Source organism: Aptenodytes patagonicus, chromosome 16, assembly GCF_965638725.1.
Source record: "Aptenodytes patagonicus chromosome 16, bAptPat1.pri.cur, whole genome shotgun sequence".
Taxonomy (NCBI): domain Eukaryota; kingdom Metazoa; phylum Chordata; class Aves; order Sphenisciformes; family Spheniscidae; genus Aptenodytes; species Aptenodytes patagonicus.
The window spans coordinates 741906-755422 of record NC_134964.1 but is presented as its reverse complement, the minus strand read 5'-3'; the positions used below and the strand labels follow the sequence as shown (position 1 = coordinate 755422).

Here is a 13517-nt window from a genome sequence, read left to right as displayed (position 1 = left end):
AAACACACAGCTCTTCCCAGCCGCTGCCACCGGCCGTGCCCCCGCGGTGACGGGCGCCCCGGCACGCTCTCCCCGGCCAGCAAGTGCCCGTTCCTGGGGGAGGTGGGCAAGACCGACCTCACGCCTCCCCCTCCACCGAAAATACCCCACAGGAGAAGGTTTCCCCCTGCCCGGAGGTTCCCATTCTCTCTTCCTCGAGTGACTATGGTGCAAATCCCACGGGGTGATGTAGTCGGAGACCCCCCCACACCACTGATGGAGGATGCTCCTCGCTCCCAAGGCCGCCCCCCCGGCTGCTCCTGCTACCTCAGCCGCCCGTCAGGTTTGACGGGCCCCAGTTCTGATTTGGGGTCCGGGGAGAGGGAGCTCCAGGAGGTTTTGCTGCAGGTCTCCAGGGAGGCACAGGCGGAGGGGCTGCCGACGCAGACGTCCGCCGCAGACCAGAAGGTGCTGATGGCACCGTCCGCCCAGTCCTCCAGTGCCTTGCCCGTCAGCTGCGCCTTCCGCACCGCGTCCTCCTCCGCCTCCTCGGAGCGCGGCAGGTTGAGGATCCCCCCCAGGCCCTGGAAGCTCTGCTCCATGTACTCGTTGCGGGGGGGCCCGCCGTGCAGCCAGTTGCTGTCGTCTGGGCAGGACAGGGAGAAAAGAGAGGGGGGGTCAGCAGCGCGGCAACATCCCGGCACCCTGCCCTTCCTACTGCCACCCTCCCGGCGGGGCTCAGCACCCTGCCCCTTCGCAACCCCAGCCCTCCCCCAGCTCGAGGAGAGAGGTGCTGCTGCAGGACTTAGGGATGGACCTGACCTACAAATGGGTCCTCCACAGCTGCCCGGGGGCCTGGTCTGAGGACCCACACGGGCAAGGGGACACCAGTGGGAATGATGGCTCCTGCCTTGTCATCAGCTACAGCCCGGAGAGGCCAGCACCGGGGGGAAGCGCCTTGGACTGCCCACAGGAAGACCCCCCCACCCAGCCCCAAACTCCAGAGCATCCTCACCTTTCCTGAGAGGCTGCTTGCGGTTGAAGGTCTGGGGCACCACGAGGAACTGGTTCTCCCCCAGGGGCTCCCAGAACTGGAGGAGGCGGATGGTCCAGACACCGGGGCGCAGGGGCCGATTGAGGGGGGGCTTGTACTGGGTGAACTCTGCCTCAGTATCCACCGTGATGTCGTAGGAGGCAGCAATGACATAGGTGGGGTCGATCCACACCACCGTGGCTGTCAGGTTGGGGCCCCGTGACCACTTCTGCATGGCCACCGGCTCATCGAAAGGCCCCATCAAGCCTCCAAAATTGCGGAAGAGCCTTTCCTTGGGGTCCCACTCCGTGCCCACCTGGAGGGACAGGAGGCACAAGCAGTGGGACGCTGGGCAGGGAGACGCTATCAGCTCAGGTTTTCCGTTTCACCTCCCCAAACCAGGGAAGGCAGAAGCTTTGGAGCCCAAAGCAACGCACACCCCACCCTCCACAGCCCTCCTGCCTGCCTGCACCATGCCAGCACTAACCCAGCTGTGTGATGCCTCCTGCCGCTGTAGGTGCTGGGCACCACAGCCTCAGCTCGCCCCTGAAAGATCCCCTTCGGGCCTTTTCCCCACCAATCAGCTCCACATCCCACACAGAAGCCAAACTCCCGGACAAAGGTTTGTTCTCAGACACAACAGCGGCACCGTGTCCCTCTGTCCCCACAGTGTGCAGGTGGGGGAGAGGAGGAAGGGCAGCGCGGTGTGGGAAAGCCAGGGAGGAAAGTGGGCACTGTGAGGGAAAACTTTCCCCATTTACCTCGAGGTTTTGTAAGCGGTTTGCCTGCCCTCCGTGGCCCGCCAACTTCAGAGCTCCTTGGGGCATCATCCACACCTCCAGGGACTCTGCCTGCCCAGTTGCAGAATTCTGCACTTCCTGCATCACCAGGTAACCCTGGAAACGGTCGTCATAGAAATGTAAGTGCACACTGGATGGGAAGCCCTGGGGCTCAAATCTGGAGAGAGACAGACGGAGAGGTTGCACATCTGAGCATCAGCATCCTCCCAGCGTGAGATGCAGGCCACCACTCAGAGCCTGGCTCGAGCTGTGGCAAATACCCCACCTGCAGAGCTTGTTGGCCTTCGCTGCCGGCGCGGCCGCGGCTTTGCGGAGCCCCAGCCTGGAGAAGGCTGTGTAGAAGGTGAGGGTGACGTCGCTGAGGCCGCTGAGCCCGTCGACGCGGTCGTAGACGTTCTCCCAGTACGCCTTCAGGGCCGGCGTGTTGGGGGGGTAGCTGCCATAGAGGTGCGTGTCCAGGATCTCCAGCACCTCCTGATTCACCGTCGACTCAAACTTGCGGGCGAAGAAGGTGGGTCTGGAGAGTTGCTGGAAGAGCACAGGCATTTCTAACAGTGTTGGCTGCAGCCCCTCTGCCCTCCCACCTGAGCGGGGCAGCTGGGAGGGAGACAGCCTGGGAAGAAACATGCTGGGACCCATCCTGCCCCCTGCACAGGCTAAGGAGCAGGAAAGCACAGCCAGCCTCTACGTGGGATCCTCTATGGCAGGATCAGTGGGAGCATACAGTACGCTTACTGGTAATACACATGGGTTCCCATCTCTCCCACTGCCTCCCCCTTTCCGTGCTCAGAAGCAGCCATGTGTCATCTAGCTCCTTTGCTGCAATCTCTATATTCAGATGGGCCCCCACCCTGCAGAGCCGCTGCGGAGCCCTGCACGAGGCCTGGCCACGTGGCACAGCTTGGAGGACCAGGGCCCTGCACTACACAAGCCCAGGACTCCTCGAAAATCCCGCTAACTTCTCTTTTCAGGGCTGGGTGTATCTCCCCCAAACGTCCCTTGTTCAGTCTACATCTCTACTCGCTGAGAGCATGGGAGACAGGTCATCACAAGGTGTTTTGTCCTGCCAAAGAGGACAGCACTCTGGAGTGGTTTTACTGAAAAGGTATTTGCCCCAGGTGATAGGTCTTCAGGGAAAGAGCAGGAAAATGGGAGAGAAAGTCTGGGAAGAGGAGCAGCATTGCAAGCAAAAGCCTGGCTGCTGGGCAGAACAGTCAGCGTAATCCCGCTGCCCAAGCAGTTACAGACACGTCTGTGCCGAGCCCCACGGCGGCTGGGGAGCCAATCCTGCTCCTGTCCCTTGCGGGGCTGGGGTGAGGCTCATGCGGGCGTGCGCAGCAGCTGGCATTGCACCCAGGGGTGCGCCCACAAGGGAAAGAGACGGGGGGGAGGGGAAAGAGCGGGAGGAGAAAGGAGGATCTTTTTCACCTGTAGCCGGAGGAAGTCCTGGGGTTTGAAGTCATTTGGGGAGCACCCGCACCAGTCGACTATGTGTTTATATTGGCACTTACAGCCCAGCTTCCGGTTCCAGTTGGTCACTCGGAGGTTGTTGTCGACCAGTGTCTCGCAGGCGTGACTGTTCTCCAGGACCGTGTGGAAGAAGGACTGTGCATGGCAGAGAAGAGACAGGAGACCCAGTGGGGATGGTTAAAGGAGACCTCCCACCCCTCACTCACAGAGGAACAGGACAGGCCTCCATAGCTCCTGAACAGAAACCTATCCCTGCTCCCAGCACAGGGCAACGCGTAAGAGACGAGGCTGTGCGCCCATGTCAGCCCTTATCCGGCCCAGAGGGGCGTCTGGACCTAAAGCAGGGCTGGATATAAACATGACCCTTGGCCTGTCTGCTCCTCTCTCCCCTCTTTCATACTCAGGTCTGGGCAAAAGGGAGGCAGAAAGCTGCCTGCACAAAGCAGTGCCCTTTGCGGGTACCCAGGGCGGGGATGAAGTGGGACAGAGATGTTAAGTACAGCGGTAAGAAAATCCAGCCCGTGCCCTGCAGCCAGCACCCACCTCGGCCGGCAGGAGCGTGTAGGTGTAGAACTGGCGCAGCTGGGACACCAGCTGGTCGTCGGCGTAGACCACATACTCCACGAAGCTGCGCGTCAGCGAGAACCAGTCGGAGCCCCCGTCCACCACGATGCCCTCGGGGATGTGGCGCTCGCCCAGCCGCCACATGTGGGAGTCACACTCGTGGAACAGGCGGTCCAGGCCCTGCTTCTTGATAAACCTGGGCACAGGGACAAGGATGAGGGGTTAGGGGCATCACCCACTTTGCTGGGTACAGCTACATCCAGAACATCCCCCCCGCCCCAACTGTTTCAGTTCTTTTCTGAAATCCCTCCTTTTTCTGTTCCTCCAGCTCAGCTCTGCCTCTAGCTGGGATTACCTGGCATTGTCTCGGCCATGAGACTTCAGGAAGTTCTTATCTCGGTATTTGGACAGGAACATCACCAGCTCCTCATTGGTCCTGAGGTGCAAATTAGAAAGCATTAACGGCCCCTGGGGTAAAGCAGCCCAGTAAACATTCACTCTGCAAGAGCCACCAGACAAAAAGAGCCCAAGGCTGCTTGGTAGGTGCTGACTCAATCCTTGGTCCCATCGCTGGGGAGATACAGACGTGGCTCCTCTGCTGTCTGGCACCTCACACGTGGGTTCCCCTGCAACACCCAGACCGCAGGAAAAAACAGCCTCTGAGGTACTGGCTGGGCTCCTCTGCAGAGACGGGACCAGCCTGGCCCTGGAGCATCATCACCAGCACGTGGGTGCAATCTCCAACCCCATCTTCCCTCAGCTCCCTGCTCCTCCCTGCCCCTCCCAAGGCTGCTGCAGCATCACGCAGCCCCAACACCTCCATCATCCTCCCCTGCCCCAGCAAGGTCCTCACCTCGTGGGGTAGTCGGTGGCGCTCAGGTTGATGAAAAAGTCCCAGGGCCACTCAGCCAGTTCCAGCAGGTCCTTCATGCTACGCAGGTACATCTTCAGCAGGCTGGCACCTCCCCAGATGGTCACCATGCGCCAGGGCGTCACGCGGATGTTGGGGTAGTGCCGGGCCAGCTCCACCGCCTCGTGATGGAGGTAGTTGGAGCGCTGCCAGGGAACACGGCTCACGGTCAGCAGGAAGCTCGTCTTCTTGGGGCCTCCTTGCCACCAGCCTGGGGTCAGCCCTTACAACAGCCTCCACAGGGAGGAGAGCAGCAAGACAAGACTGCTCTGGGCAGGAGGGATAGATCCTGCTTCCCCGGGGTTGCAGAAATAGGGGTGGGAGGGTCACAGCTCCACCGGCAGCAAGGACAAACCCTACCCAGCCACCTCCTCTGACACAGTGGATGCTGTGCCTCCACTCACCGCCCACCCACGCCCCAGGTCCGTGCCCTGTCCCAGTGACCGATCCGGGCACTCTTAGCATCTCCCTTCCCCTCGTCCCTCCTGCATACCTTGTCGACGTGGATGTAGAAGAAGTGCTCCTGGTGGTACACGGCCTTGATGAGCCGCTTCAGCTGGCGTATGGCCCTGCCGTGCACAACCAGCATGTAGGCAATGCGCACGGGCTTGCTGGGGGCCGCCTGCTGCAGCCGGCTCTCATCCCACTGGATGACAGGGCTGACCTTGCCTGTGCGGGGAGGGAGAGGGCTGTCAGCCGCCCCCGGCATTGGCACCCACCGCCCCACCACCCGGAGCTCCTGATAAACCAGGGAGACCTGAGCCGGGGGGAGACAGTAGGAAAAAGCTCGGGCAAACCCCATCACACTGCAGCACCAGGGCATGGTGGCACACGCAGCCCCTTGCATTAAATTGACAGGGCCGCGTTGGGAAAGGGGGGGCGTTTCCTTCTCTGGCCCCTCAAAACAGAAAATGCAGCTGGGCCTGGCCCTGACCTCTGCAGGCACCGCAGGTTGGGATGAACAGCCCAGCTTAAGGAGGCTGGCACAGCTTTGATTGGATTACAGAGGCAGTGGTAATCTGGGCATCGGTGACAGATTGAGGCTGCTTTTTGCCAGGTGGGACAGTTTGGTGACGTAAGGAAGGTGGCCCACGCGCCTGGCTGGGATATTCCCGATGCCCAAGGGTGACCGGGAGCACCCCAGCAGGACTCACCCGAGAGCTGGCAGTGGCGAGGCACAGACTGGGGCATGAGGCTGCCTGCCCGGTGCAGACACACCACATTGGCGATCTCCTGTTGGCACTGCTTGCTGCTGGCCCGGGCCAGTGCTGAGAGGGCGTCTTTGCCCGTGATTTCGCACTTGGGGGTGAAGCTGTTGTCAGTGGGCTGGGGAGCCCCCTCCACACTGCCCGTGTCGCCCTGCTGGAAGACAGCCAGCTGGGCCTCCCCGCGCAGCTCCGTCAGGTTCCTCCGGCTGGAGGAGTCCGGCGCAGCCGGCAGCCTCCATCCCGGTTTGTGTCTCGCCGTGACGGCTCTCACCACCTTGGACACCAGCGCCCCAGGGCTGTCCAGCCGTCCCCGCCATCGTCCGTGCTTCCGGCTGGCACTGCCCCGGCGCCCCGCAGAGCTGTCCGAGTCCTTGGAGCCGTCGCTGCTCTCGGGCAACCTGGCTTTTTTCTGCCGCTCCTGTTTCAGTTCCAGGCAGATGCAGAAAAGAGGACAGACAGCATTAACTCAGACCTGCTTTCTCCCGACCCTGCCAACGTGCTCCCCAGAGCATCCCTGTCCCCAGCGCTCAACACTCCCAGTCCATGCTGCAACATGCCAGGTGCTCCAGGAGCAGCCACCATGCAGCAAAGGAGTCCATCACACCACCCCTCTGCCATCTAAAACCCCAGGCTAAGACCCCACAGCACCTCCCTGCACGGTCCTATGCCCCCCTCACAGGAACACCCCTCTATATGCCAGCAAGGGAGACCCCGATTTGCAGACCCTGTGGTCACAGCACCCCAGATGCACAAAGAGGGTCTTTCTCTCTGCCACCAGGCTCGCCACAAGACTAAATGGCCGAGGTCAGCTGTGTCTGCACCAGCCACCCTCTGGGGTCCTGTGTGAGCAGGGGCACCCCCGGACGGTGGGGACGAGCACAGGGCTGCTCTGGCTGGTGGTGATTATTTTACTGGGAGGCAAATGGACCAGCTCATCCCTGCCAAGATCATGCTGTGAGCCCAAACCCAGCACATCTGTCTGGGAGCCGGGGTCCCAGGCGGCTACAGCTGCGCTCTCTGGGGCTAAAAGCACTGGAGGGGCATTGAACGAGGTCCTGCCTGTGCTCCCTTCCCTGGGCCCCGGCTCCCGGCACTGGGCTGGAGCAGTCACTGCGATCACCAGCTAGAAATCTAGAAACCCCTTTAACAAACCCTCCCGCCGAGCCAAACGGATGTGTAAAGGGAGCAGTTAATTACGCTTCGTTACCTCTGCCAGGCTGGCTGATGAGCAGAAACGAGTCAGCCTTGGGGAGAGCAGAGAGTTGGGAAGTTTGGATACCTGTGAGAGCCACACTCGTGGGAAAGCACTTTCCCAGCGAGTCATGCCCACGGGGCCGGGGCCGTATGCCCCCAGCCCACCGCAGACGCTCCCGGCTGACAGTCCGGCAGGCAGCGAAGCAGCTGCCTGCTCCAGCCAGGCCTCCCAGGGCTATCTCACAACACCCTCAAAACCCTGCCTGCTCAGCTGCTGCGCCAGGCACCACGGGAGGCAGCGAGCGCATTGGGGGCTACTCCTCGGCAGCAGCATCTTCTGAGGATGGGCAGATGCCTCACAAGGACAGCGGGACCGAATTAGCCCCCTTGCACAAGCTCCCCTGTGGGCGTAGCTGCTGGGACGGTCACAGCCAGGAGAAACCATGCCGTACAGAGGCTGGAAAGCATCTGGCAAGATCTGCCCCCTCTGGCGTCCCTGAACTACCCATGTTGTGGCGGCGCAGCCTGCAAACCATGGCTACCCAGGAAGGGGCCAAGCCACCGCTTAACTTCCGAGGGGCTGGCATCAGCGAGGATCAGCCGAGCCCCCTTCCGCCCAGACAGGCATCACAGGCGGCCCGAGACAGGCAGCGAACCGTTCATTAGTCACCGCACAGGACCATCTGTTCGAGAGTTATAAACCTGTTTTCTCCGCCAAGCATCACAGGAGAGGGGAGTCAGGAGGCGACAAGTGAGGAGCGAGTCTCTTCCGCAGGCTCAGCCCCGTTCCTGCAGGATGAGATCCACCGGCCCCACTCACACCCTCTGCTCCTCAACATGCCTGGCTCTGGGGACAGCCCCCGCATGATGCCCACCCTCGGTTACGTTCCCGCTCGTCCCCCTGGAAGGAGCTCGGTTCCCAGCTCACAAGCACGCCCGGCTGCCTTCCCCAGTAGGGAAGTCGTTAGAAGCATCGGCAGCCTTTCCGGAGCTGCCAGCTAACAAACTCAATGGCTTCTAATTACTGCACCACAGCGGAGCAATCCCTCCACCCCAGGCAGGCAGGGAATGACTCCGGCCACATTGCTTTGCTGTATTTAAGACTCGTGCATGGGACTTTTCATAAGGCTCCCCGTCCCCCTCCTTCCGACACACTCAGACAAGTCCAGGCACCGGCCAGAGGTCACTTCTCCCATCCTGCCTCCCCTAATGTGACACTGCCGACTCCACAGAGCCACGGAGCTGTGGCTCTGGTATCTAACTGCACCCTATCCCCAGCACAGGTCCGACTGCGCCGACATCTCCAAGCTCTGCCATTGTGAGGAACAGAGCTAACAGCATCTGGTGTCCTGCAGGATTCCCCCTCCGGTTGACTGACTCTGGTGTCTGCCACATACGAGCACTCATCAGGCAAAAACAGCGCCAAAATGTTCCAAAGTCACCAGAGGAATCCAGACGCTTGATTGCCAGTTGCAGCAGCAGAACCTTAAACCTCAAAATTAAAATGGAGACAGCCCCCTAAAAACCAGCTCTTTGAGGGGATGAATAAAAATCAAGGAATCTCAGCAAAGCGGGAAGAAAAGGTGTTTCGTAGGAACCTTCTCTGGCGGCCGCAGCACATGGAGGACACCAACACACAGGCCCCAGAGAGGTGCTGCCTCCTGCCTGGAAGGAGGAAGATAGAAGGCAAAGTGGGGGAAGAGACGTGACTGGGCTAAAACACTTCTCCCAAGTGATAGATCCTCTTCTCCACCCACGAGGACACTCTGCAGTTTGCATTTTCCTGGTGCCAGCTCCACTGCGGACCAAGCGCTCCAGGAAGCTCCTGCACTGGCTCAGGAGCTGTCAGTGTCACCACGATGGAGGCAGGATCGCTCTGGTCCCTCAGGCTCCCACCGCTGTGCGCAGACAGGCTCGCGCTGTCTGCAGCGGGGATGCTGTCAGCAAAGGGCTAGGTACTGATGGGAATTTCCTCTCCCATCTGTCAGGCTGGGCAGGGATTGTGGTGTTTGATCCCGGTGGAACAAGATAATTTGGCTTCCTGGAGGTAGGAAACTCAGTCTTGACCTGGGTGGATGGAGACTGATCCAACCTCTGCTGGTCTGCATGCCATAAAGCATCTGTTTGGTGAATAAAGGGAGCCTGTAGGACCCTGACATCGGGCTTGCGAAGAGAAGCGACACGATCCAAGCGGCACGGCCTTCTCAAGGAGGGTTGGGCTGGTGGCTCTGATGTGGCTGAAGCCCATTACAGGGCAGTGAGCAGTTGGTGCTGCTGGTGTGAGACGGGTTTACAACTCGCCCCAGTGAAGGGCAAAGATCCTCCCTCAGCCTCTGCTCAGCTCATACCAGGGAACCACCAGGGATGGAGCCTGCCAAGCAGGGGAAGCTCTTCCTTCCCCTATAAAGGGAAGAAAAGGAAATCAACAGGCTTTGAAGAACCGAACAGGACAGAGGAAGGGGCTACCACCGGCAGAGATCAGAGCAGCCCTTTCGGGAACACCTGGGCAGCGCAGGCAGCTGCCAGCCCGAGGCACAGGGCTGCAGCACAGCCTCCGAGCGCTGCAGATGCCCCAGCTGAAGGTGCTGGTCTGGAGGAGAAGGCGAGCTCACCCGACTCTGGACGCTCCACGGCATTTACAGGACTCGAGTCTCGTTTTTGCTCTATACAGTGAATCACAGCTGGTTCATGGTGGGGACAAGCCAGGTTAGAGCTGTGTCCATTAATGGGAAGGAGCCATTTACTCTGGCACTTAAGAGATCCCAAGGTTCCCCAAATCATTCCACGCCTGCAAGGTCAGGCTCTCCTGGGAGGGTTCCTCCAGCTTTACCAGAAATGCCCCAGGGGAACAGCGGCTCCTCCAGGTCTGGCCAAAATCAGAAGCTGCAGGAGGGCACAGAAACCAAGAGCTTTGCAATTTTATAAGAAATAAAGGTTAATTGGACTTTTCCCAGCTTGTTAATGGGTTTGAGCTGTCCGTAAAGTTCAGGACGGTTCTTGCCTTCTCTGAAGAGGCTTGTCTGTTCCCAAGCCCTGGAGTCGGGGCTGCTGGTGGTGAACCATCCCCTCTCCAAGCAAGGGGACCCACAGCCAAACCTGTCAGCTGCTCAGCTCAGTTTTGGGAAGAGGCATGGGGAAACCAGGCGAGGACTGAGGCCATGCAGGGCAAGCGCAGAGAAAAGCAGACAAGCGGTGCAGGATGGTGCAGAGAGGGAAGGAGGAGCTGGGACAGGTGAAGTGATTTGATCAAGGTCATGGGAAAGGGGCAGTCGGGCACTCCTGGCTGCCAGATCTGTCTGCTCTCATGCTCCCAATGCCTCCGAATCACAGGCAACTCCGTGCCCCCTCTCCTTGCCGCATTTATTCCCTGGCTCTGTTTTGCTGGTGGGCATATGGCAGCACATGAAGGTGCTCACAGCCGTTCCCAATGTCCCAAGAGGAGGCCTGGGGCTGGGAATTAATCCGCTGAGTGAGTGGTGGCCTTAGAGACCTTCCTGCCTGCAAGGGGCTGCCCAGTTCCCCTTCTCACCTCTTTGCTCTCAGGGAAAACTTTCTAGTCCTATAAAAAGACCTGCCAACCGTGGGGTCACCCTCCACACCAGGGAGGCACCCCACGATGGGGAGGGAAAGCTCTTGCTCCTCCAGAGATCCCCACCTCTCACCTCACAGCCACTGGCTTTGCTCTGCCACAGCTACCGCGCTCACCCCATGCCTGCCGCAGCACAGCTCCCAGCTCTCGCTGTACGCTGTCCCTGCCCCTGCCAAACGTGGCTTCACCATCGCCCTGGGGCTTGTCGGCAGCCTGTGGAGAGCCTCTACAGCCCCTGGAACACGAGGGTCCTGCCCAAGATGAGGGTCTGCAGTGCCACACAGACATCCACCAAGGAAGCCCATACAGGGACTCTCATCCCTTCCCCAATGCTCTTGGACAAACCAGCTTCAGCCACTGGTCCACCCAAATGCAGCGGGCGTGGACACGGTCCGGGCAACTCACAACAAATAAATAAATTCAAATAAGCAACCCAGAGGTCAAGAGCTTTGTTTGAAGGTGGCAGCAGCGTTCTCCAGAGGCCTGGGTCCTCCTCGACACCTGCTCCCTGTCTGACCTTGGGCAAACATCTTCGCCAGCCCGTGCCTCAGTTTCCCCACACGTAAAAAAGAGGTGACACCTTTTGCCTTAGCAGAGTGTTCCGGTATAAAGACAACAGATGACTGCAAAAGGTTCTTGTACCCTTGCACTTCACAGGGATATCCCTGACCGGACGAGCCAAACAGAAGCCGCCACAAACTTCCTGAGCTGCTGTGCGTGCTCTCCCCAGCTCTCTGAATTACCATGTGTTTTCGTGTTTCTCTGGCTCGAGTATCACCAGCCCCAGCTTCCCACAATGTCTCCCAAACCACAGAGAAGCGCGAGACCCCTGGCGAGCTTCCCACGCTCCCCACCCCACGCCAGACCCCAACAGACCCCCCCTGGGCCACAAGGTCCCCTTCTCAGGTGCCACAACCCCACAGTGCCGCAGGAGCCCCCTCACAGGCCACGGCCTGCTGCCCACCCCACAGCCGCCGCCCCCCGGCGGCCTGGGGCCCGTGGGACCCCCACCCACCCCAGGGGCCCAGTCCTGGGACGGGGCCTCACCAGCCCCACAGAGACACCCTGGGGGACGACGACACCCCCTTCGTGTCCCCTTCCAGCTCTAGAGCAAGGGACACACCACCTACCCCGGACACTGCCCCCCCCCGGACCTGCCCCCCCTCCAAGGGCCTCCCCCTCAAGGGCCCCCCCCCAAGGGCACCCTCCCAGCACGCACCGCCCTCCTATGACCCCCGCAGACCTCCCGCCCACCTCAAGCCCCTCACTGCCTCCCCCGTCCCCCTCAGCCCCCTCACCGCCCTCCCCAGCCCCCTTATCGCCCCCCTACCCCCCTCAGCCGCCTCACCGCTCCCCCCCAGCCCCTTTATCGGCCCCCTACCCCCCTCAGCCCCCTCACCGCCCCCCTACCCCCCTCAGACCCCCCGTCCCCTCACCGCCCCCTCAGCCCCCTCGGCCCCCGCCGGCCAGGCCCGGGGCCGGCGGTCCGGCCTCCCCGCGGCGCACCTCGGCCGGTCCCTCCTCGTCGAGGCCGGCGGAGGTCCAGAGGACGAGCCCCTGCAGCAGGAGGATGGCGAGGGCCGTGGCCACCGCCAGCCGGTAGCGCCGCGCCAGCTTCCGCGCCCGCCCGCTGGCCACCATCGTCACGGCCGCTCCGCCGCGGCAGGGCGGGCTGCGCCGGCGCGCGCCTGCCGCGCGCACGCGCCGGCGGGGCCGGGGGGGCGGGGCCGGGGGCGCGCGGCGGGGCGGGGGGCGGCCCTGCGGGGGCTGTGCGTGTGCACCGGGCTGTGCGTGTGCACGTGCACGGGGGTGTGCGCGTGTGTGCGTGTGCACGGGGCTGTGCGTGTGCACGGGGCTGTGCGTGTGCACGTGCACCGGGCTGTGCGTGTGTGTGTGTGCACCGGGCTGTGCGTGTGCACGTGCACGGGGGTGTGCGTGTGTGTGCGTGTGCACGGGGCTGTGCGTGTGCACGTGCACCGGGCTGTGCGTGTGTGTGTGTGCACCGGGCTGTGCGTGTGCACGTGCACGGGGGTGTGCGCGTGTGTGCGTGTGCACGGGGCTGTGCGTGTGCACGGGGCTGTGCGTGTGCACGTGCACCGGGCTGTGCGTGTGTGTGTGCGCACCGGGCTGTGCGTGTGCACGTGCACAGGGGTGTGCGTGTGCACGGGGCTGTGCGTGTGCACGGGGCTGTGCGTGTGCACGTGCACCGGGCTGTGCGTGTGTGTGTGTGCACCGGGCTGTGCGTGTGCACGTGCACGGGGGTGTGCGTGTGTGTGCGTGTGCACGGGGCTGTGCGTGTGCACCGGGCTGTGCGTGTGTGTGCGTGTGTGCACGTGCACGGGGGTGTGCATGTGTGTGCGTGTGCACGGGGCTGTGCGTGTGCACCGGGCTGTGCGTGTGTGTGCGCGTGTGCACGTGCACGGGGGTGTGCGTGTGTGTGCGTGTGCACGGGGCTGTGTGTGCACCGGGGTGTGCATGTGTGTGCATGTGCACGGGGGGTGGTGGTGGTGTGCATGTGCACCGGGGTGTGCATATGCGTGTGTGTGTGCGTGTGCGTATGCACCAGGATGTGCATGTGCATGTGCATGTGCTTGTGCGTGTGCACTGGGGTATGCATGTGCCTGCGCGTGCATGTGTGTGTGCATGTGCGTGTGCACCAGGGTGTGCATGTGCATATGCACTGGGGTGTGCATGTGTGTGTGTGTGTGCACCGGGATGTGCGTGTGTGTGTGCATTTGTGTGTGTGCGCGCACACCAGGGTGTGCATGTT

The 13517-nt window shown here is 61.7% G+C and overlaps 1 protein-coding gene across 2 annotated transcripts; it reads right to left on the bottom strand.

Annotated features, from left to right (window-relative positions):
* Positions 1–12388, bottom strand: XYLT2 (xylosyltransferase 2). Of its 2 annotated transcripts, XM_076353854.1 has the most exons (11): positions 12254–12388; positions 5911–6382; positions 5250–5425; positions 4700–4902; positions 4202–4282; positions 3826–4042; positions 3241–3417; positions 2078–2340; positions 1774–1969; positions 995–1328; positions 1–625 (listed from the first exon to the last, which is right to left on the bottom strand). In XM_076353854.1, exons 1-11 carry the CDS (start codon positions 12386–12388, stop codon positions 303–305), a joined length of 2577 nt encoding a protein of 858 aa, XP_076209969.1. In that variant the 3' UTR covers positions 1–302. The 2 variants fall into 2 exon arrangements, with proteins under 2 accessions (XP_076209969.1, XP_076209970.1); XM_076353855.1 differs by lacking the exon at positions 4202–4282.
* Between the last annotated feature and the right edge of the window lie 1129 nt (positions 12389–13517).

Excerpts from the sequence above, each read along its gene's own strand:
- XYLT2 (XM_076353854.1), bottom strand. The coding sequence starts at position 12,388 with ATGGTGGCCAGCGGGCGGGCGCGGAAGCTGGCGCGGCGCTACCGGCTG. Across the intron at positions 4,043-4,201 it reads CATGGCCGAGACAATGCCAG|GTTTATCAAGAAGCAGGGCC; the intron begins GTAATCCCAGCT and ends CCCTGTGCCCAG. Across the intron at positions 1,329-1,773 it reads ACCGCTTACAAAACCTCGAG|GTGGGCACGGAGTGGGACCC; the intron begins GTAAATGGGGAA and ends CTGTCCCTCCAG.